The 24,184-nt window shown below is 44.3% G+C and overlaps 2 protein-coding genes, 1 long non-coding RNA gene and 1 other non-coding gene across 5 annotated transcripts; 1 reads left to right on the plus strand and 3 right to left on the minus strand.

The window, feature by feature from the left end:
• Window positions 1-4,365: 4,365 nt before the first annotated feature.
• TRNAG-UCC (transfer RNA glycine (anticodon UCC)) lies at window positions 4,366-4,437 on the minus strand. Its single transcript has one exon. It is a non-coding gene; the product is annotated as a tRNA-Gly (tRNA).
• A 1,828-nt stretch (window positions 4,438-6,265) lies between these two features.
• Window positions 6,266-8,661, minus strand: LOC4343592 (ARM REPEAT PROTEIN INTERACTING WITH ABF2). Of its 2 annotated transcripts, none has more exons than XM_015789846.3 (2): window positions 6,716-8,661; window positions 6,266-6,629 (listed from the first exon to the last, which is right to left on the minus strand). In XM_015789846.3, exons 1-2 carry the CDS (start codon window positions 8,359-8,361, stop codon window positions 6,512-6,514), a joined length of 1,764 nt encoding a protein of 587 aa, XP_015645332.1. In that variant the 5' UTR covers window positions 8,362-8,661; the 3' UTR covers window positions 6,266-6,511. The 2 variants fall into 2 exon arrangements, with proteins under 2 accessions (XP_015645332.1, XP_025882937.1); XM_026027152.2 differs by having other exon boundaries at window positions 6,721-8,418.
• A 2,043-nt stretch (window positions 8,662-10,704) lies between these two features.
• On the plus strand, window positions 10,705-12,326 carry LOC112939662 (uncharacterized). The gene is made up of 2 exons (XR_003243518.2): window positions 10,705-11,667; window positions 11,859-12,326. It is a non-coding gene; the product is annotated as an uncharacterized lncRNA (long non-coding RNA).
• A 9,013-nt stretch (window positions 12,327-21,339) lies between these two features.
• On the minus strand, window positions 21,340-22,974 carry LOC9270629 (uncharacterized). Its single transcript, XM_026027153.2, has 2 exons — window positions 22,036-22,974; window positions 21,340-21,850 (listed from the first exon to the last, which is right to left on the minus strand). Exon 1 carries the CDS (start codon window positions 22,947-22,949, stop codon window positions 22,335-22,337), a length of 615 nt encoding a protein of 204 aa, XP_025882938.1. The 5' UTR covers window positions 22,950-22,974; the 3' UTR covers window positions 21,340-21,850; window positions 22,036-22,334.
• Window positions 22,975-24,184: the final 1,210 nt, after the last annotated feature.

Consider the following 24,184-nt stretch of genomic DNA (forward strand, 5'->3'; position numbering starts at 1 on the left):
ATTTTAATCTAAAATATTAAGACAATAAACATGACATTTGCAATATGAGTAGATCTAGTGACAGTGCTAGATGTATACAACTTGAGTATGCTTAATATGAAATAAGTATCAACATTTACATAGTAACGCAATGATGCCATTGCGAGGAGTATTAACAAAGAAATATCTAATAGAATCGGGAGAATGAAAGTATACCCCGAAAATGTCCCACCGCTGGATTTTAAGGCAGTATTGCCTCCGTTGATGTCGTTCATCTTCTTGTCTCCAATCTCCGTTGACATCTTGGTGAAGGCGCCGATGCAGCAGCAGTAGCCGCGAAGAACAAGAGCAGTCGCGCTTGAAGCACTACCCAAAAACTTGATCGCCCGCCTACCCGTGCAAGTTCTCAAGCGGACGGAGTTCCGGAGGCACCTGCTTGTCCCGTACACCTGTGTGCGCAGGTGAACAGAACCGGGGAAGGATTCTGCAGCTCAGGAACAGAGGAGGAGGAACTCAAAGTGTAAGAGTCGTGAAGAACTTCTCCGTCCTTCTGATCGCTGCGGAGTATATATATATGCGAGTGCGAGAGTAATGTTCGGAGTCATCAACCGCGGTGTTTAATTTCGTAACTGACACGCTCGTTAATACGGAATTAATTCACGGCGTTTAATTCCGTAACCGACGTGTTCATTGATACGAAATCAATTATCTGTTGTTTATTACCAACGTTTAATTCCGTAACCGACGCGAGTAACGTTCGGAGTCATCAACCGCGGTGTTTAATTTCGTAACCGACGCGTTCTTTAATACGGAATCAATTCACAGTGTTTAATTCCGTAACCGACGGAATCAATTCACAACGTTTAATTCCTCCGATGTTTATTACCGGCGTGTTCATTGATACGAAATCAATTCTCCGTTGTTTATTACCGTCCGTTACAAAACGAGAGCGTAGCAGCGACTGTCTACCTCGCCTCGCCCCGCCTGGTTGTCCGCGCACCATCTCAACCGGTCAACTGAGACTCTCCACTAGCTACATATTTAAGTTGAGACCTCTTCACTTAGATTTAATTGGGCCTAACCCATTAATCTAACATTATTTGCGTGGTCAAGTGGCAAGAAAGTTGTACGTAGCTCGGTAGCTGTACTTTCTTTTGAGGCGTGAACCGTGTTTACCCTTTTGTATAGTCCCAATGGAATTTAAACTAACCTTATCCATTCACGAAATGTTTACTCCAGTCTTCGTTCGTCCCAGCAGAGTCGTCCCAGTCAACATTCCCGCTTCAAAATATCCTTCAAGTCAGTTGTTCAGATAAATGAAGAAGCAAAGACCACATCTACCTGACAGCAGTGTAAATTTTCTTCCTTCAGAGTTCAAAAAGAACAAGTCAAGAGGAATTCGTGCACTTATCACCTGCTGTAGTAGTTCGCTGATGTACTTCCAGCTGTTAAACTGTCATTTTTTGTACTGTCGTACTCATGCAGAGACACCACAGCTAGCTATGGCTACCGCCAAGTAAAGAATATCCACCGTAAGAAGAGATTATACTAATACCACTAGTTATCGCGCGCGTGCATATCTCTGTCACTCGCGTCGCTCCAAAAACCTAACAAAAATCACAGCCAACGAGAGAGCTAGCCCTCGTGTGGCTGGAGGTTGGAAAAGACGATTGAGTCAAGCAGATTCCATTCTGATCACATCAAGGAGAGTGACCCCGACCAGTGAAGCGCGCAGCAGCATGCAGTAAGATAAAATAAAGCAAAAGGTAAGGAGAATATAGTGGAGTAAACATTATTGTTAATATTGGCTAGAAATTGACATGTGCAGAACAGGGCACTGAGAGCAAGTTTAATAGTATAGCCCACTATTGGCTCCAATTCATCTATAACTAATGTAATAGCCAATTTATACAATAGTTGCTTACTATATTATTAATATCTGGTCTCACATGTTATACATACATTACGTCTTAAAGTCTGTGTTGCAGCTGGCTACAGATCTGTAGCCCGCTGCTTTTCTCTCTTTTTCTTTATTTATTTAAAATATGTTTATAGCTGGCTTATAGCCTGCTATTGTACCTGCTCTCATGGAGAGAGATGTAGCAATTAAAACACTTCCATCTTCTTAATTTGAGTTGGGGCCTTGTGGGTTGGTAAATAACCATGTTCTGTGGCTGATTCCTCCCACAGTCCCCAGCCAGAATTATTAGTTTCTAATTATTTTTCAGTGCATTCCTAGTCATAATCATGTTTATGTAGAATCCTGCCAGGGTTTATTTGAGAATGACGTGAATTCCTAATCTTCATGATTACGAGAATGACATACATTTTGTAGATGCAAAGAGGGCATTGGACGAGGAAGCAAGGCCACCAACTGACGAACACGGGTACATACATGTAGTGCTATAGTGGCTGGTCAGTTATCACCATTTCGCGTTCTGAGAGAAAAACGTTTGTCACTAGGTAGGTATAGTACTTTCATCGTCTCTCCGAGTGAATAGGAACATGGGATTCCATTTGAGTGGTTAGGCCACCTGCAAATCTTGCCAATATTGCATTTTTGTGGGAGTGGGACATGATATGCAAGATGCATGGAATGACCTTGAGGTGATCATGTCATTTTAGCATCAAACTTTTGCCCAGTCTTGCTGGTACTGGTAGCAGTGATGTGTATATAAACACATGAGTTTTTGTCAAAAAAAAAAGTATAGTAAGAAGAAGGCTACAGCCCCATCGTTTGGTTTATTCGAGCGGCATATTTGCAATTGGATAGTTGATAATGAGCTGACAAAAAGAAAGAAATGAGAGCAGAAGAAGCCGAGACGTTTGAGAGCCCCAGAAGAGGAAGACCAGACATTGCACGATTTTGCCATTTTGGGCTTTGGCCCATCTCAACTGACCAGATGTGAACTACTCAGGGAAAAAGTACACGCAAGGTCCCTCAACTTGTTAGCCAGATACATCCCTCAACCGCAAAACCGGACATCCGGCGTCCCCCAACTTACAAAACGGTCACAATAGGTCCCTCGGCGGTTTTGACCCTGGTTTTGTCCCACGTGACGGCTGACTCAGCGTGGGACCCACGTGGACCCCACATGTTATGGAGACCACATCAGCACCCTCTCTCTTTCTCTATTTCTCTCCTTCCTCTCGCTCTTTGCTCTCGCATAGTCGGCGGCGCGCGCGGCCGAAGGGTGGTGCAGCCAGCAACGGCGGCTCCTGGGTGGCGGCGCGCGGACTTAGGGCGGTGCGAGCTCGCCGGCCTCCCCGTCCCCCTCGTGCGGTCGGAGATGGCAGCGCGCGGCTGCGGCCATCATAACTGATGCGGAGAGGAGGGCCGATGCGGCAGTGGCAGTAGCGGCGTCACTGACGCGGTGCGGAAGAGGGTCGGTGGCATCATCGACGCGGCGTGGAAGAGGGTCGACGCGGCCGATGGGGAAGAAGCGGCGGAGAGGAGATCAACCGGCCGGCTTTTCTTGAGGTAGCGCCCGATACGGCTGACGGGCAACTGGAGCCCGGCCTTGACGGAGCGCGTCACCGCCTTCTTCCTTGGCCTGCCGGCCTTCCTCCCGCCCGCCGCCTTCTTCACCTTCCCGCCGCCAACGTCGTCCATCTCAACTCAAATGGTGCTCTCTCACTATCTCAAATCTCAATTCGATTTGGATGCAACGCGGGAGTGGGGGAGAGCCGACCGCACTGGCGGGAGAGGTGGGAGAGGAGGCCGGAGGGAGACGGGGAGATGAGGAGGGCGAGTCGTCGTCATCGCTGCCCAGTCCGCACCCGTTGTGCGGGGAGTAGGGGGCAAAGCCAGAGGAGGGCGGCCGCCCACACCCACAAGTCGTCGCGCCCCCGGTAATGCGGCGCGCACGGAGTGACTTGGAGCTCGCCTGCCGCCCGCCCATCGCCGCTCTCGCCCACAGCCCGGCGCCGTCTCCGCGTGGAGTTGTCCGGAGAAACACGTCTTGAGCTCGCGCGTCGCCTCTCCTGTCTTGCCCCGGCGAGCTCTGGGCCGGCCACCGCCCTTCACCGCCGGAGTCGCGACCACCGTCGCCTCGCCGGCTCGCCACGCCGAGCAACAGATTGAAGAGAGAGACGAGAAAAGAGGGGACATAGAGAAGATGACATGTCATACTGACATGTGGGGGCCCACGCTGAGTCAACCGCCACGTGGGACAAAACCGCCGAGGGACCTATTGTGACCGGTTTTGTAAGTTGGGGACACCGGATATCCGGTTTTGTGGTTGAGGGACGATTTTGTATCTGGCTAATAAGTTGAGGGACCTAGCGTGTACTTTTTCCAACTACTCAGTCCTAGTTTGAATGGGCTGAAATCCCGGCCCATTTTGCAGAAAGGAAAATGGTTTTAGCCCATTCCGCCAAAAAATTTGCGTTTGCCGGGAGTCGAACCCGGGTCTATTGCTTGGAAGGCAATTATCCTAACCGTTGGACTACAAACGCTTTCGCTGATATTGCGAATCGTAATATTTTTAAATTTTATAATTACGGCGCGTTGCACAACAGTACAAGTCCTTCTCTAAGGTGAAACACCTGGTTGATTTTTCCAAGCCCAAATGCCAAACTACCGCTGACTTTTATATTATCCTAGTTTTGGTCTTCGTTGAGGTCGTCAAGCGACTAAAGCAGACATAAACAGAAGACAAGAAAAGAAAAATAAACACTCCAGCAAATAACCTTGTCAATGAGGTAGGCAACCTAACTCAACAATCATCTCACGGTCTTCCATGACATCTTTTTTGTGGTTAATCTATACATAAAACACATACAGAATCCTGCATTGACGTTTTAAACAAAACAATATTGGTTGCTTCAGAAAAAGGCCCCTCAAATGCAACTTCCTTGGGAGACATCTTGCTTATCATCAGGACCAAAGCCACAATGCAACTGACGAGGCAATGGAAAAGTACAAGACAGTCTAGTTTACCATTAGCATTCACCAAGGATGTTCCCATTGTTACTACACTAAACCTCTTTGTTTTGCTTAGTAATGGCTGCATAAAAAAAAGGTAGCGCGCTTTGTGTTATCTGCTTGAAAAGGTAGCTCATCTGACTGATGACCAACGAACAAACTAACCACAGTCAAAAAAGAAGAAAAAAAAGAGTCTTGGCTACACAAATATGCCATGTATCTTTGCTTCATTTGTCCATCACTCTACCACTATAATGTCAGAAGCGATGTGATAAAAGTTTAAAGAGGTTGGGCAGCTGCTATCTCGGCTCACATCCGTCATGCTGAATGATCTTGTCCGAAGCTTGAAGCAAGTGAATGCCACTACAGTGTTTTTAGTTGACATGTTGGGTTCAGAGGGGGACAGGATCCGGGAAATGCAGCGATCATACTAATGAGATGGTCTAGTACGTGCTTAACTGTGTCTCATCCGTTCAGTTAGTCCCTGACAGCGAACTACGAGCAACGCAAGAAAAAAAAGGATTGGTTACTTCAGCGAATCGATAAATCGATAAATGCTGGAAGCCTGGAACAGTTCGGATTCTGAAGAGAAACTGACGATAAGATCTTTCACTTCACCGCGTCAGTTTCCTTCCCTGCCTTTTGCCAGCATAAAGGAACAATAGAAAATGACTCATCAAGCCTTGCAGAATTGCAGGCTTGCAGCATCTTCCAAGATCAGGCAGGGAATCTGGAATCTGCAACCTGCTTTCCTTTGACCAGAAATGCAGTAGCACAACACACTCGGTTACGGTTACATTTAGGCTGTGTTTAGTTCAGCGCAAACTTTAGATTTTGGTTAAAATTGGAGATGATGTGACTGAAAAGTTGTGTGTGTATGACAGGTTGATGTGATGGAAAATGACTGAAGTTTGGATCCTAACTTTGGATCTAAACACAGCCTTAACAAGCTGCAGTTCAGCCTTCAGGAGCATATGGCAACGGAGTTCGTCAGAGAAAAGAAGGCCATATGCCGATCGATGAAGCGTGCAATAAGTATATCTGCATGTTGGGTGAAGAAAGCGGCCAAGTTATTGAGATCATAACGCATCGGCACTGTGCCCAGTGGTACTGCAAAAAAGATCATAACGCCGAGTCGACCCTACAACTGCAATTGTGCAAGCTCTGAATGAATGATCGATCGAGTTCGCCATCCTACATCCACAGTGTTTTGGTTTTCCCATCATCAATCGAGTTCATGACGACCCATCCTGCCCCCTCCTCAAATCATACTGCAGGGAATATGCTCAGGAAAATCATCATCTTATGCATAATGAGAAATTACTTTCTTGAATTGCAGATGCCATTCACAGCATGAAATTGCTTTCTCGAATGGATTTTTTTTTTGTACTTTTATTTGACACGGATGAGATGAGCTAGTATACACAGAGGATGAGTGATGAGTTCTCTGAGTATCAAGAATTCATCATCGAGTGGAGTAGTAGAATACACTTGGGATTGATTCGTCCATTCACGGTTACAAAAAAACATGAGGCGAACATGTGTGTTAGCTAAGGCCATACGAGCAGTAGTATAGTACTAGCGGTGAGCTGGTTCTTGTCGTCGTCAAGCTTTCTGCAGGCTCCAGATGCCATGGAAGATGTTCCTGAGCTTGCTCCCGCCAAGCTTCTTCACGATCTTCTTGGCGTCCGTCACGTTCGTCTCTGCTAGCCTCTCGAGATTCCTGCCATTTTCGGACCCAATTTGATGACCATTAGTGTTTGAAAACGAGGAATTTGGCGAGAATTTGTTTGAGGATTTGTTGGTTACCTGAGATGCTCCGATGACATGATCTTCCGGCGGCCGGAGGTGCTGTCGCTGAGGTGCATCAGGGTGGAGAGCAAGAAGCGCTTCGCCGGCGAGAGCTTCTCGTCGTCGGGGCCAAGCAGCTGCAGTACCTGCGCCACGTTGCGGTCTTCCTGGACGAACCGCTTCCGGTTGCGGTGCACGGACACCATGGCGCAGAGCGCCTCCGCCGCCATGTCCCGCGCCTCGAGCGACTTGGCGGCGTGGAGGATGCTCACGAGCTCCGGCATGAACCCGGCGTCGCCCATGGCCTTCTTGGTGTCCTCCGAGGCGTGGCATAGCCGGTGCGCCGCCTTCAGGGCGCAGTGCTGCAGCGTGGCGTCGCCGCTGCGGAGGAAGACGAGGACGCGGTCGAGGAAGCCGGCGGCGACGAGCCGGGATGTCAAGGGTGGGGAGGAGAGGCAGAGCGCGTCGATGGCGCGGAGCGCGACCTCCCGCGCCTTGGAGGAGCGCGGGGAGGCCGGGTCGAGCACGCTGACCAGGGACTCGACGGCGCCTTCCTGGAGCACGGCCTCCCTGACGGAGCTGTCGCCGGAGGCGATGGCGGCGAGGAGCTCCATCGCCTGGATTTGCGCCGCCTCGTCCGCGGCGCCCCGGCAGAGCGACACGAGCACCGGAGCCGCGCCGGCCTCGGCCACCATGTACTTTCTGATCTCGTCGACGCCGGCGAGGCTCCTCAGCACACGGCAAGCCGCGCACACGAGCTCGCCGCCGCTGGCGGTGTAGTCGGCGCAGACGTTGAGCAATGCCGTGACGCCGCCGTGCGCGGCGACGGCCCACGCGTTGTCGGAGTTCTCGGTGAGCTTGCACAGCAACCGCGCCGCCCGCTCCTTCGCCGAGGGCCTGTCCCCGGCACTGTCGAGGACACGGATCACCGGAGCGATGACGCCGCCGACGACAAGGTCGCCTCTGTAAGCCTCAAACCCGGCGATCACGGAGACGGCCTCCAGGACCTCCTCCTGGACGCAGGCGTCGGGGCACTCGAGCAGCCAGACGAGGACGCAGACGCCGTCGGCGACGTCGGACACGACGACGCGGACGCACTTCTCGTCGTCGTGCAGCACCTCGGCGAGCGCGGCGGCGGCCTCCCCCCGCATCTCGGCGCCGCCCACCCTGAGCCTCGCGAACAGGTCCCGCACGTAGAACCGCACGTCGTCGCGGCTGGCGCCGGCGCAGGGCCTCGACACGACGAGCGCCCGCGCCCGCGTCAGCGCGCCCGACGCGTACACCTCGTCCACCCGCGCCACGAGCGCGTCGAGCGTGCCCGCCACGACGTCGAGGTCGCTCCGCAGCCGCAGCTTCCCTCCCCCGTAGTGCCTCCCCTGGCTCCTCGGCACCAGCTCCGACGCCTCCCTCGCCGTCTCCACCACCGCCCCAAGAACCCCCGCCAACGCCCCATGCCCCTCGCCGCCTTCACCGCCGCCGGTGGCTATGTCGGCGAGGCCGGCGTGGAGCCGGTTGAGCCTGTCCCTGATGAGCTGCCACTTGTACGGGAAGAGCGAAGCGGCCAAGGAGGCAGACACCAAACCGGTAATGGCGTCGAGCGCCGCCGTGACACTCCCCTGCTCATCTCGCTCCGCCGCCGCCGCCGTCGCCGCCTCTTCTCCCATGCCTCCGACCACCTCACCCGCTAAGCTCAACGACGCATTCTTGCAAATGCGCGAAATGGGAGGGAAGAGGAAGAAGCGGCGGAGGTATAAGTACGTGTGATAGCTGTAACTGGCAATGGTGGTGGTGGTGGGTTAATGGAGGTGGGCGGTGGCGCCCACCGTCGTGGGGAGATGCGCCAGCGTGCGAGTGGAGTGAGGACGAAGGAGGAGGAGGCTGACCTGGGGATCGGCGAGGTTTGGTTCGGTGCGGGCGCCGGGCGCGGGAGAAGAAGGAAGCGCGCCACGAGGGAATGAAACAGTGGGGTGGCGTGGCGGGACGCGCGCTGCGCTTGGCGTGGCTCGCCGCCTCGGGTACAGATCGCGTGACACACCCGAAAAAATGCTGCGCGTACGCAGATTGTGTCGTGTGGTGCCAAAGCCATGGGTGTTATGAACGGACGGTGGTAAAATGATCTGAAGGATTGATTTTGGTTGTAGTACTGTGGTAGTACTATATACTCGCTCCGTTTCAAAATGTTTGACACCGTTAACTTTTTAGCATATGTTTGACCATTCATCTTATTCAAAAAATTTAAGTAATTATTTTTTCTTTTCATATCATTTGATTCATTGTTAAATATACTTTTATGTATACATATAGTTTTGCATATTTCATAATTTTTTTTAATAAGACGAACGGTGAAACATGTGCTAAAAAAATCAACGGTGTCAAACATTTTAAAACGGAGGGAGTACGTACTTGTTTGGTAATTGGCAGGTGAAAAAGCACAAAAATAGTTGTCTATGTTAATGTCACAACGCTAATATTCTGTCTTAGCGCCGATCAGCACAGTAGCCTTGTTATGGGGAGATTTGTTTTTTATAAAAAGACCGTGGTATCATACTTATATTTCTTATATACTCATAACATATCTAATACTCCCTCCGTCCTATAATATAGCAATCTAAGATGAGATTTTATTCTAGGACTATGAATCTGGACATGAGGCATGTCAGATTCGTAGTTCTAGGATAGGTATAATCACATCCTATAGTCCTAGGATCTCGTGCTATACATTATGGGACGGAGGGAGTATATATTCTATTTGCCTTGTAACGTATAGTTTTTATTGCATAACAAATGATTGATCAATTTACTATGAAGGCAATATTAGCAGTATGAAAAGTTAAGTATTTTACTTTACTTTTGTTAATTTCAAGCTCCCCAACTTTATCAAAATAGTCAACATTCTCCGGATGAACAGGTTTTTTTGCCACCAATTTTACCACGCTATGTGATAAATATGTTTATTTGCTATATACCATGGCTTAAAGATAGTTTCATGATACATGTAAAGTTAAATGTGTAATTTAAATTTAAAGTATCATGGCTTATAGTCTATAGTTTTATGATAGTTTTGTCAAGATATTTATAGTTTTTTCTTAAAATAAATTACTCTAAGTCTTCATCTCACATTTGCATCTATCTACCTTTCTTTGGCAAAAAAAGAGAGAAAGAAATGGGTGTACACACATGTACTGTGTTAGGTCCCTAGTACGTTGTCCCAAACTTTTTTTATCCAATACAGGTCATTTACTCATCTTGCTTGTGTACATAGTACTCTAAGTTACTTTACCCCCACTAACTTTAATTAACAAGAGTCGTTTATATTTCAGAGTTCGAATTTGAATTCTAGCATGGTGTATACATTTCAACATGCTACAATGCTAAGAGGTTTCAAGTTTAATTTGAATTCCAACTTAGAAATCTAAACACGGAAAATTATTATAGCCACCAATCGTATGTTGTTCTAAGGCCTGAGCGAGCCCATGCTCACGGATAATTGGAAGAGTATGTTGAAGTGTGAATTATTATCTTTTATCGTCAGTCAAAACATGTAAAAATGAAATAGACATACAAATAAACTTTAAATGATAAATTTGAAGACTCCTGACCCTACGGCTGTGCTGAGAGAGTTACGGGGAACCAAGGCCCAACTAATCCTTTGCTTCAAAGATCTAGTGCAATAACACCTGCAGGAATACAATGCTGGAGATACCTTAAATTTGTACTTAACCTTTGCTTAAAAACTTGAATTAATCCGATCTAGGACATGGCTTCTCCAATGAGCACTAGTAGCAAGTACGAATGCAAATTCAGCCAAACAATGACATTTTTTTTTGAGGGACCGTCATTATTATGGTATGGTATTTGACATAAAACCCGACTAAAAATATTCGAATTTTGAACCATCGAATAATTTAAAGATTCGTGCAATACACATTAAACCTAAGCCTACCCCTCCTCGCTTCAGCTATCCAGCATGGCCATGATGAATTGGGATCGAGTGCTACTTGCTAGATACTCTCGGCTGCCGTCACCACCGCCCCACCATGCCGCCTCTCGGTTGGCCAGAGCCTGGAGGGTATCAACGGTGCTAGTGAGCACCCTTCCCCCTCCCCCATCCTCCCTTCCTCAAGACATGTGAATCCCCATTACCCGATCCGCCTCCTCATTACAAGTTTTGCTTTGCCTCACCACCAACGGCGCCCTGCCGCCCTTTTACATCCCTGAGGCTTCGGCACCATCGCCGACGCCTTGCCACCCGCCCATATCCATCACCCGCCGCTGGGCCGTCGCCTCCCACGGTCATCGCTCTAAGCCTAGCCCCTATCTCCCTCCCTCACCCCAACCCGAGACCCTAAACCCTAACTCATCGTCAGAATTGGAGGAGTTGCAGAGGTCGCCGATGCACAAAACGTGAAGCAATCATAAGGTCAGAAATTTACAAGATTTTCTGTAAAATGCTATTTAGCAATTCCTTTTTTAATAGATAAACGACGAGACAATGGAGAAAGCTGGCGATAGAGAAAACTCTTCACATGAGCCGAACCTACTGTAAGATCCACTTGTAAGTAATAGTTCAGTTGATTTATTTTAGTCAAGTGATGTATAATAACACAATCCACCCCCTACAATCATTCTCCCATGTGTCAACAAACAACTAAAAAAAACCCAAACCCTGCATGCAAGATCACGGGAAAAAGCGTAACATCATTACAATTTACAGCTTGGATGTAGTAATTTCAGATGCAGCTAGCAAGTAGGGCACAGGTTCATCCAGTTTACTCACCACCGAATGGGCATCATGGCAAAGGCGATCAAATAGTGTCACAGGTCAACAGGAGCACAGCCCAGGCCTCAGTCACAGGAATCATGAGCCACTGAGCAAGCATGCAAATGTGCACTGAAAATCTGAAACTTCTGAAGCCTGAAGCTGCATGCCACTCGATGCCAAAGAGGCCAAGTGACTGGAGGATTCATCGGTGAGCTTGCAAACATATATTCTAGAACAACATTTCATATCAATCTCCTCATCTCGGCGTTGGGAATCCATCAGGGTGGTAGCTTAGCTTGTCCTTTTTGGCGCCCATGTGAGCTCTTCATTTGGCTGCACCTCCCATGGGGGCTAGCTGTGCTGTCTCTCACGAGAGAAGCTAACTTTAGTATACTTTAGGTAGCATGGATAGGGTGGATGTGAAGGAAGAAAGAGAGTAGAAGAAGAAAAGATGAACAAAAATTTGCTCATTTGCATGGCAAAGATCACACGAAGCACACAGGAGGCTTGCCCTTGCTGAGAAGAAAAAGGCCCTTTCTTTTTCTTCTTTCTGAAGATCTGAAGAATTTTCAGTCATGTGAGGCAAATAACTAGTAGCTAGCCAATTGGTTTCAGTTCAGTGTTCATGCATCATGCATGCCCAGGTCACTGTGATTTCTGAAGCTGTAGCGAACTGAAGATCAAAACATTCCATCAGAGAGCAGAAATGAGTCCAGCTCGTCATGATTTTGCACTGTCACAGTCGATTCTTCTTGTTGGATTCTATGAGCCCATACAAGCTGGGGTTCTCCCCTCTTCCACATGACTGCAACTGTAGACATGCAGAATATTAGTGATAAAATCAATAATTGTTTCTTCCAATTGCAATTGTAGTGGTCACGTATGCTTGAAATGATATACTAGTACTGTTCTGCCCTTTAGAAGGATAAGAGGCCATATCTCCATATAGAAAAATAAATCAAGTTCAGAATGGGACCACTGGAAATTGGCCAGGAAACAGAAGACCATCAAATTCTAGCCGACACTGTTTTATCTTCAGAATCTTGGATTAATACTTCTACAAATACGTAGTACTACCATTACATGGTTTGGACAAATGGACAAGGCAGTGTAAGGTGGAGTGGAAAAGAGAGTGATTTACTTGCAACACGTGATTGCTGAATTTACTCTTCAATTCTCATCATAGCTAGTGGCTTACAAAGTGCACACCTAAAGTTTTTTGGTCCCAAGAAAAGTAGTTGCATGTGACAAAGTACCAATGTCGCTAGTAAATTAATGTTTAGGAAGAAGAAAAGAAGATCAAGAAAAAGAAAAAGGCTAAGTCATACTAGAATGCAGTATCAAAAGTTTGTTCATGAACAAGAAAAGGCTCCACTTTCTTGAGAAGAATAAAGTTTGTAAGCCAATATCTCCTGCTGAATTGCTGGAATGCATTGACTTGAATTGACATGGATCATCGGAAAAGATTTTGGCCTCTAATTGTCAAACCTAGGGCCTGCTTCTGTAGGTGCTTTGAGTGGCTCAATGCTTTTGTCACAACACTGCTAGAAATGTCTAAAGATGTAATGCAGTTAATGCTGAAACAACCATGATTAGAAAGGACAAACTTTGACAGTTGATGCCATCCAATGGTCCCTATTAATTACTCAAGAATAGGTTAAGAAAAAGGCATGTAATCCAAAGTAACACAAGGGTGTTACTCAAATCTGATCCTTGCATTGCTTTTACCATCTTTAGTAAGATTGTGTGGTAGCTGCCTTTCACTATGAAAAGCCAAGAGAGACAGATCGACATAGTTGGGCCAGTACTGCTGAAGTTTAGCAAAAACATTATTGGCAAACTTATGGAGAGTGTTTGTTAGCTTCATTTAACCAACTGAAAGCAAACAGCCACCAACCATTGATCCATCATGCATTCATACATACTTGAGTTGTCGCAGATTGTCCCTGGCTGCTTCATGATCCAATGAACCATGCGTCTTTCGAACCAATGGATTATGAACCATCTTTAGTGTTCATTAGCAGTTTAGCACTCTATCCAACTTTTCATTAGTGTTGCTAGTTCAAGTTAAGGATCGGAGACTTGTGCCTTATCGAGGATTGTCAAGCGAGTACTACTACAGGTAGAAATGGTAGTAGAATTGATCGGAATTCACAAGGGTCCATTTACTACTAGTAATTGAGTTGGCTGTTTATATATCATCAATCAGAGTAAAGAGAAAAAAAAGAGACCGCTATAAAAGACACGAATATTAGGGAAGGACTTAATATCAAATAATTAGAAGGGGTGAGGCTTTGAACCCAGATCATCTAGCACACCACCTTGTAGAGTTAGCCAGAAGACCCCTTGACGTTTCTCAAAACAAAGAAAAAAGAGACCGCTATAGCAATGTCATTCCATCCGGACATGATGATCCTATATACGTGTCATATCTGGTACTCATCGATGCCAGATCTGGTACTTGTTAGTACCAAGCAGATCAATCGGTACCAACTGATACCCATTGGTGTCAGACCTGAGTTAAGAGGGGGAGAGGAGATAGGGCAGCTTGAGGTCCACCACCTCGGCACGTAGAAGGACCTCTTCGTGACATCTGCTCCCATACCACCGTCACTTGTGCCGTTCCTGGTGCGAACAAGCTCGTTATCGGGGAGGAGTGTTGGCTGCGCGCCTCGCGCAGTTACGCATACCACGCGTGGTCACAGGGACTAGCTCCATCCTTTAGTGTTTTCCAAAAATAAAAGATCTATATTATTTCTTCACATGAGTATTAATATTTTTTTAGAAGCTCTAACTAGCATATCTTATATTGATGAAGTCGCCATAGGTGTCTTGATGTCAATGGGTACATTATCTTCTTTGAAAGAATAATTAGCCTTAAATATAAAATATAAGCACCCATGCATGTCAGCTTAGGACTTGAATCCGGATGAGTAGGTTCTATCACAAGGAAGTGAAGGAATCTAATCAATTGAGTTACGCTCGGTTCATGGGTTGTTTATTGCTATATAGTTGTTTCAAACATATTGTTGTACAATTCTATAACAATAACTACCTCCATTATAAAATAAGTTTACTTTTGTATATGAAGTAACTGAGTTACTATAATTTATAATAAATCAATATAATGCGGCTATGAGTGCTGCCACAATCAACCATGTTGATATTTTTCTTTTCCTCCAATTAACATGATAATTTCTAAAGATTTTCTTATCTGTTGCTAAATACGTAGATAATACTGTAATACGTAGATAAATGTCAATAACTTTTTTAATTCAGATTGCTTGTTTAGCTATTACTTTATTGCAGTTGAAAAAAAGATAATATTCTTGGTGACAACATGCCAGATCATGAAGCAAGATCATGGAATAGAATGAATAATCGAGATCCGAAATTGATGAAACCTAGGCCACACTGTTCTTAGAACAATATTAATTGTGCACAGGATCTTTGGGGTCCAAGTGATGCTACCGTGAACTATAAGCAGGGTTATATAAGTTTTAAATAAACTGTAGTGGGCTGTTTTGATGATTTCTTCACAGCCAATAAACAGCCCAAGGAGTTCAATCAAGTACCTGGTACATTTGGCAATAGAAAAGTGATTAACTTGTTGCATCAAGGCCATTTCACATGCTCTGCTTCAATCCCAACACAAGATCGGTATGCACTCAAGAAAGCGAGGCAGACGAATGGATGAAGCCAAGAATATTTTTTAGGTTTGAGAGTACAAATCATCTAGCAGAAAACATTAGACAGAAAAATTGGAAATGCCTTACAATGTCCTGATGCAATTGCTTGTTCAGACAAAAACAAAGAAAGATACACATGAGACAATTCTGAATTCAAGTGCACATGCATAGAGAGAATCACAACTCAAAACACATACTACCTCCGTCTCTTGTCCAGAACCATTCCCACAAGTCGTTTTTTTTTTAACGACGGAGATAAATAAGAATATATATACATGCTACAATTTTGGAGGTGAATAGTGAATTTCCATTCCTTAAGGGATATCTCTTCATTTTGCACCTGTTATTTAAACTAGAATGGTAGCCCGCGCACATGCGCGGGCACCTTCTTATATAATGTGAGAAAAATTTTATTACGAATATTTTTGTGCGTGTGGAAACTAAAATTAAACTTATTTTGTGTGCTTTGGACACTGGTTATTCTTTTTATAATTATCCTTGCTATATATAAATTCTAAAATAAAATTACTTGAGATCATGCGGTTTTGAATTGATGAGAAAATATTGTGTCGAAACATTGGAGGTGATTTCTATGAGAAAATTTAGGGTATTTTAACTCGTCAGAAGGATATCTTACAACCCCAAAAGAAATCGAATAATATTTTTTTGTTTGATTGTATTTTAAAATTATATATATTTTTTTCATTCTCACGGTCCTTGTAAAATGTTTGAATTTTTTTATTAAATATGGGTTTTAAATCCAGCGACATTTGTTCAATTTTCAATTTATTTTATGTCCATTTTTATTTTTTATTTTGGATACTTTCATTCTATGAATTATCCTTGAAATGATTTGATCTTTCCAATTTGGGACGAAAATATTAGTGCATATAACTTGGCATGGGGGTAAAGACATACGTTCTAAATTTTCTCTCATGAAATATTGAAGTAATGGTCATAGTATCTTTAGCTGATCAAAGTGGATTGTCTTATAACAAACATATGTTTCTAGATTGTTCTACGTCAAAACTTTACAATGTACTGCAGCAAGTTTAACAAAAAAATAAAAAAAATGGACATGGTCTTTAATTCCTATAAGGAACTGACTTGATTTATTGCTAAGGCCACTGCAAGGTTGTTCCGCTGTTAAGATTTCTAGGTACAACCCACATGCTATGTTCAACCAACCACACTTTCCAACATGTTGTCTATATTGCTAGATAAATACCTGCTATGATTAGTGACTTCATAGATCATATGTGTAATTCGGACACTATGATCATCTCTCTTAAAAGTATTTATTTATCTCCTAAAAAGACTATTTTAAAAGTATCAAGGTCAATTTGTATAGGTTCGTAGCCTTCATATGCATGTTAAGAGAAATTAATTAAGTTGGTACAAAGTGGTTAGATGCCTAACGGGATATAAGTAATAGATGGAGGTCCATTTGTGTTTTTTTGGCCCATATGGATAATTTTAATTGTCAAGGAGATAAAAATAGAGAGAAGAATGGTGCACGTTGTACACAGGTAGGGAGGGAGGTTTGGGACGTTTTCTAAATAATTAATGTAACAACCTAAAATAATGTGTCAGATGTTTATGTCGAAACCGATGGTTGGATGTTTTGTTTTCTTAAGAGCATATAGAAGATGTGTAATGAACTTTTAACACCGTATGCTGAAAAGGAGGGAGCGAAGGAGGTTTAGGGTGTTCTTTTTAAAAAAATATATCTAATGACCTAAAATTATGTGTCCATCGATTTATGTCAAATTCGATTGTTGGAATATTTTTTTCTCCGAAATTTCTAAGATTTTTCTTTAATTTAAGAACGTCATATAGCAGATTAGAAGCATTTATAAGATGTTTGATAAATTTTAACACCGCATGAGGATGGGAGGGAGGGAGGAAGGTTTGGGTTGTCTTCTTATTAGAAAATTAACAAATAGATACAGAATGCTTTGTGTGTTTTTAGGATTTTCTAGTATTTTCTTTAATTTAGTAGTACCATGCAGCAGCTTAGTAGCATTTGTAGTATGTTTAGAGTGACAAAGCGAGAGTTGCTAGACCTAATCGGTGGAGCTCTATTTGTGGTTTTCTTAATGTAAAAATAATTTTGATTTTAATTTGTCATGAAGATAGCTTGTTGGGACCTTCGTGATGGGGAGGATCCGGATGTGTGCTTTTTTTTTTAGAAAAAAAAAATCTAACCTTCTAAAATAAAATAACAGATCACTGATTTAAATAAAAAAACGATGGTCAAATTAGAGTGCCACTTGATAACTTAGGAGCGTTTGTAAGGTGCCACTTGGTGGCTTAGGAGTATTTATAGGATATTTAATGAACTTTTAGTATATAATAGTCTTTTTTTGAAATTTCTAAGATTTTATTTAATTTAAGTATGTTAAATATAGTAGTTAAAGGTGTTTATAAAATGTGTAATGGTTTTTAACACTGCAAGGGGGTGGAGAGAGAGGTTTGGGATTTTTTATTAAAAAAATCTAACAACCTAAATCCATCAATTTAAGTAGAAATTGGATGTTGGCTTCTTTGTATTTTTTAAGATTTTTTAATACTTTCTCTAATTTAATAGCACCACGTAGCGATTTAAAAGCGTTCGTAGGATATTTAAAGTGACGGAGGGAGGGCTGCTAGACCTAGTAGTTGGTCTAATTGTAATTTTTTTTGCCTATAAGAATAATTTTGATTTTAGTTTCTCATAAAATAGAAAATAACAAAGGAAAGACAGAAGGGAAGTACGTACAGTACAGTAGATACGTACGTTTGTACGTTGGTACCGTATATGTTGGTTTCAGATGTTTTTTTTTACAAAATAGATCTAACCATCCAAACAATAGATGGTTGGATTTTTATTTATTAGAGTGCCACTTGACAACTTGAGAGCGTTTATAGGGTGCCACTTGGCGGTATGAGAGTGTTTATAGGAAGTTTAATGGACTTTTAGTATGTAATAGATAGTCTAAAAAATCTAAAAAGAATAATAAGATGGACCAATATATAACATAAATTCAATATATACAAGTTATACGAAAACAAATACATGCTTATTTTTTATAATTTATAAATATCAAATTTGAACTTGTTTGTTGTGAAGCGATATATTACATATTAATCTACTCCCTCCGTAAAAAAAAAAGACAAACCCTGGTTTCCATGCCCAACGTTTGACCGTCCGTCTTATTTAAAAAAATTGTGAAAAAAAATTTAAAAGACAAGTCACGCATAAAATATTAATCATATTTTATCATCTAACAACAATGAAAATACGAATTATAAAAAAATTTCATATAAGACGGACAGTCAAAGTTGAATACAGAAATCCAGGGTTTGCCTTTTTTTTTTTTTTGACGGAGGGAGTATGTTGTAAAAATAATTCATATTTTTTATTTTACTTTATTTTATTTTATAGCATGGAAAAACAAGAGTATTTTCTCTTTAAGAGATGGAATTATTTCCCCTTCAACTTTCGTAAGAATCCTTCATCCTTGTATCTGACGCAACCCAACATTTTGCAAAGAAAGGGCAGATCCTCTTTCCACGTGAATTGTAGTTGATGCGATGAAAAGCTGAAAATTCGAAGGGGAAATAACTCCCATCTTCCTCAAAGGGAATTCAGTTTGGATGCTGCTAAAAAGTTGTCGAGGATTTGTTCTGAAAATGACATCCTGCCACGGCATGATAATTTGGCCGTAATATGCAAGAAGTACACCATATCTGACTCCGCCATGAACGATCAAGCGATCAACTCCAGTTTCTGGTAGCACTTCCTCTGAGCTTTGAGACACACTATGGCCTGGTTTAGTTATCAACTTTTTTTTTCAAACTTCTAACTTTTTCATCACATCAAAACTTTTCTACACACATAAACTTTCAATTTTAGTCAAACTTCTAATTTTAGCGTGGAACTAAATACAGCCTAAGTCTTTGTTTAGTTCCACGCCAAAATTGAAAGTTTGATGAAATTGGAACGATGTGGCGGAAAAATTAGAAGTTTATATGTGTAGAAAAGTTTAATGTGATGGAAAAGTTAAAAGTTTAAAGATAAAAGTTAGGAACTAAGAAAAGACCTAACACAGTGTTCAGGATAGACCCATGCTAAAATTAGGGGGTGTTTGGGCGGCTATACATAAGTCCCTCCCATAAGACTTATGATCCTCTCTCCCAAACACCCCCTGTTCTAGACTTCAGACTTGTCAGTGCAGAACCGCGACAAAAAATGCAGTAAAAGCAAACGAGACAAAACTGTCGGCTGTGCAAAGCTGACAGCGTCAGCCGCTCGACGACGCGGCGCACGATATTCACACCGGGCCACCGCCGCTGGCCACCAACGCCGGTGCGCCACCGTGCTGTACAGCCGAAGCCGACGACGACGCTTCTGCAGCTCATCACTGCACCGTGCTCTGCTCTTCTCCCGTGTGATGGAAATGCGAACCGAAGATTCTGAACCCCGTGGCATTGAAGAGTCTGCTGGAAATAGGTGCAGATATTCAGACATGGCCTCTAAAATCTGTCATACAAAACCTTTCAAATAAAAAGAACGAAAAACTGTAATATAACCAGAGTGACTGACAGTCTCATACAGTACAATTCAGGGGTAGAATAATACAGGCTCAAGGATGATAAATTCAGTCATCAGTACAGTACTAGATTGGAAACTAAACTTTTGGTAAAGTAGTACGTGGCCGCCTGGGCGGGCGCGACCCTCTAGGATGAGCACGCGGATGCCGAAGCGGAGCAGCTGGCAGGAGGTGCGGCGAGGCTGGCGCCGACGACGAGCACGGATGCGGCGAGGCGCTGCAGCGCATTGGGGGAGAGAGAGAAGGGAGAGAGGCAGGAGGAAGAAGGAAGGAGACAGGGGAGGTCCCATATGTCAGTAGGCTTAATTTTTTATTGTGTGAATGACTAATGGGTCCCACATATTTTTTTAATTCTAATACCACGTAATTGCCACGTGGAACAAAGACTCAGTCAATATCGCTATGTAGGCGCCACGTCAGCAAAACAACCCTCCAAAACCGCTGAGGGAGTCAAATTGCACCGGTTTTAACAGTTTAGGGGTCAAGATATCTGGTTTTGCGGTTTAGGGTTATGAATTAGATTCGGGTCACATTTAAGAGAGTCAAAGTGAACTTATTCCTTAATGTAGTAGTAGCATCCAACACCAAAAATGGGCTGAATGCCTGAACCCACCAACCGAGGCAAAACATCTCATGGGCCAAAACCTGACATGGAGGCCCAATCTCCGAATCAGGCGAAGCAGTTCGGTGGACGGTGGACCTAACCACGGACCACCCAACCTCCAACCGGGGCCAAGCTGCAAGCTCACTGCCATGTTCCAATCTCACTTTTTCCATTCTCTTTTTCTGCACAGATCATTGTGAAAGTCTATAATGCATGTACTCCTACTCCCTCCGATCCACACTATAAGATATTTTGATCCCTTCATCCCTCATCTAAATTTATTAACATCTGTATAAATTTAAACATATATACAAAGCATATATATGTATCCATGCATAAATATATTCAGAAAAAAAAACATCTTATAATATAAAAGAGAGGAAGTACTCGACAAGAGGACGCTGTTTATGCAGTCAGTGACAAGAATCCAGTTAGGTGTGACACAGGATATGCGCAGCTGCTGTACCTACGAAATTCTATGCGGATATGCTGCCAAAAGAAATATCTGAATTTTTGGATGCCGTCGAGATCAAGGGTCGCTGAATCGATGCAGTGCATGCTCATGTGCGGCTTGACAGGGACGGCGCTTGATCTTTAGCTGTCGGTTCGGTATGCTTGAGCTTCAGATTCTTCCACAAAAACAGCGCATCAAAGCAATGCATCCTGTGCTAGGTTGTGAGGATGCTAGATACAACGAAAGAGAAAGACCTGTTTGACTCAAATTTTACTTCGAATTCACCACAGAAATGACAGAAAGCAGAAACTTCAAGTTCACCGCAGAACGACAGAAAGCTGAAACTATGCGAAATGGCAATATTTTACTTCCTCAGTCCTAAAATATAGCCATTTTTAAGGTTGACAAAAGTAAGTAAGAATGATTGGAGAAATTATGTGACTGGTTGAAAAGAGAAAGTAGGTGAAGAAGAATGGTTGTGATTGGTTAAGAGAAGAAGGTAGGTGAAGAAATAGCTTTATTTTGAGACAAGACACTGTGCTAGAAATAGCTATATTTTAAAATGAAGGTAGTACAGCAGTATTAAGTAGAAGCCAAAAATAAACTGAAAAACAAAAATTACTATGCAACCAACTGCTTGTCTGCTTTTGTGCCTGTTTGGAGAGCTTCTGGTAGAAGCAAATTCTTTCATAATCAAAAGCTTCTCTAATCAGGCAATTAGTGCAGCTAGATTCTAAGAAGCTACAGATACAATCTAGAAAATGAACCTAGAATTCAGAAGCCGAATTCCCATCAGCTGCTTCTCGAGCTGGATTCTGCAGAAGGGGCATGCACATACTCCTGCTAGTAGGTCGATGACTGTGTAGCATTGGGTTATGAAGTCTGAACAAATGTGGCAAGCCAACTTCCACGCCAATACATCCACCTACCAAGTAGGCTACCACAAATGCAATCAGTCACGAATAATTTCTGGGGCTCTTTTTCTCCAGATGGGATCGACGCAGCATCATCAAGACTCCGAACAATTGCAAAATCAGTCTATAAATTTGCTGCAGACATTACAACTTTCTCAGAGAAAAAGGGATTCCAATCTTGTAATGTTAAGTGGGACTCAAAGATTGCATCATGAAAAAAAAAATGGGTCACAGTGCTTGGTTTCACAGATAAAATGGGGGACAAATGCAATCATCAAGACTTGATTTCAAGTGACGAACATAGCACAAGAAGTACTTACTGAAGTAGGATCTGAATTCTGAAGTTATCATAATCTCAGATGAACCAAACAAACATTTTTTTTCTTCCCACTCTCAGTATCTCGCCATCCTATATGTACATTGCAGCAATCCAGTAATTCAAGCCGTCTAATTAACTTCAAGAACTCCAATTCACACGCCGAATCAGCACACTTTTTTTAATTTGTTTGTCAGAAATCAAATTACCAAACCCAAAGGACCAAGAAATCCCCAAGGAAAAAAAAAGAGAAGAAGACCTGATAATAAGATTGTCCGGGCAAAATAGGTAAGCAATCCATCATCACCGGCACTTGGAGATGTCGATCTCGATGAGGTTGTCCTCCTCCAGCTCGATCTCGATCATCCCGTCGCCGTCGCGGTAGTCGTCGACGTCGTCGTCGCTGCCGCTGTAGCTGTCCGAGTCGGAGTCGGAGGTCCACGTGAGGCCCATCTCCTCCGGCCCCCACTCCGCCTCGAACTCCTCGTGGATCACCTCCAGCGCGCGCCCTTTCGCCGCCCACGACGACGCGAACTCCGTCTCCACGAACACGCTCGGGAGCTCGGGCGGCGTCGGCGTCGGCGCCGTCGGCGGCGGTGGGGGAGGAGGAGTATCGGCGGCCTCCGGGACGGCTCGCTCGGGCGGAGGAGGAGGAGGAGGAGGAGGAGGGGTGGCCTCCGCGGGGGGAGGCGGCGGGGAGCCGAGGCGGAGGAGGGAGAGGAGGACGAGGAGGGAGGAGAGGGAGGCGGGGGAGAGGAGGAGCGGGAGGAGCGGCCGCGGGAGATAGAGGAAGGCGAGGAGGGAGGCGGCGGCGGCGGCCGCGAGGAGCGGGTGGTGCTGCCGCTGCTCGCCGCCGGCGAGGTCCTGCGGCGGCGGAGGGGGAGACGAGGAGGAGGAGGAGGAGGTGGTGGTGGCCATTTATGGCGGGAGAAGTGGGGCAGTTAAAGCCACCCCCCGCCAAGCCGGGTTTTTATATAGAAATCATAGAGAAGAACGGAAGAAGAGAGAATCAGACAAGCCACACGCAATGGAGTAGACCAGGAGTACTCACAAGAAGCTGATACGGTGAGTACTCATTTTGTTGCAATCTATAGAAAGTGACAATTCACTCATCAATTTTAGAGTTCTAGTCTAAAATATAAAAACTCCTGTTATATAGTATAAAAATATATCATCTGATATTAGATTCTTATATTTTTTGATGAAAGGAGTAGTTAGGTCATTCATCTATAGTATAGTATACTAAACTTAGTGCATATCATAGTATAACTAATCTAAACAAGAGATGTATCTAATTTGTTAATAACTTCTATATTATCGTGCGAAGGGGTACTAACCAGGGTTCACCAAACCGTTTTGGGTGAAATTACCGTCACCACATGGTATGGTGATTATCGCGGTAACCACACTGTTATCGTGGTTTCAGCAACTGAGAAGATTATCGCACGTAGTAACCATACGATTTTGCAAACCTTGATACTAACTAGCCACTGTAGTATTAGAACTCTTTACTTCCCAGTTCATTGTACTTTTCTCTCTCCTGTGAAGAGTGACCATGTGAGATGCCTTGCGATCAAGCATTTTCCATCATCCGAGGCAGTAATTACCCCCCTTGAATATCACGGACCAATGTCAAAGAGCCTCAAAGACAACAGGTCAAACGGCGTGGGCAGGGCAGGCAGGGAGCTCGATGGCCGTACTAGCCGGCGTGCGGCGCGCGGCCACAGGAAAACGGAGCACCGGCCGGCAAAATCGCCCGGTACGAAAGGCTGCACCGCCGGTTGCGTTGCGCGCGCGGAAAAGCGAAAAAAAAAAAACGGGGCAAAGCAGCGGGTGGGCGAGGCACAGAGGCAGGGGGGGTCCGAATCCGCTGCAATTGCAAGATTAGCTCTTCCTTCTTCTGCCATGCATGTTCGTGTGTTGGGGTAGGCATGGCATGCTACCGTCTCCTTTGAGTCATTTCTTGCTTTCCTCGCTTGCTTTTCCTAGCGTCTAGGGGATCTCTCGGTCCCAATGAGAGATTAATATATAGTATAGCCCACTACTAACTTCAAATCATCTATAGCCAATGTAATAACCAATTCATACAATAGTTACTTATTATACTATTAATACCTGGTCCCACCTGTCATACACACATTACGTCTTAGAGT

The sequence above is a fragment of the Oryza sativa genome, chromosome 7 (assembly GCF_034140825.1).
Source record: "Oryza sativa Japonica Group chromosome 7, ASM3414082v1".
NCBI lineage: Eukaryota > Viridiplantae > Streptophyta > Magnoliopsida > Poales > Poaceae > Oryza > Oryza sativa.

Bases quoted from the DNA above. Each gene is read 5' to 3' on its own strand.
- LOC9270629 (XM_026027153.2), bottom strand. From the start codon at position 22,949: ATGGCCACCACCACCTCCTCCTCCTCCTCCTCGTCTCCCCCTCCGCCG.
- LOC4343592 (XM_026027152.2), bottom strand. From the start codon at position 8,361: ATGGGAGAAGAGGCGGCGACGGCGGCGGCGGCGGAGCGAGATGAGCAG. The intron at 6,630-6,720 runs CTCAGGTAACCA...CGAAAATGGCAG, and splicing joins AGATCATGTCATCGGAGCAT to GAATCTCGAGAGGCTAGCAG.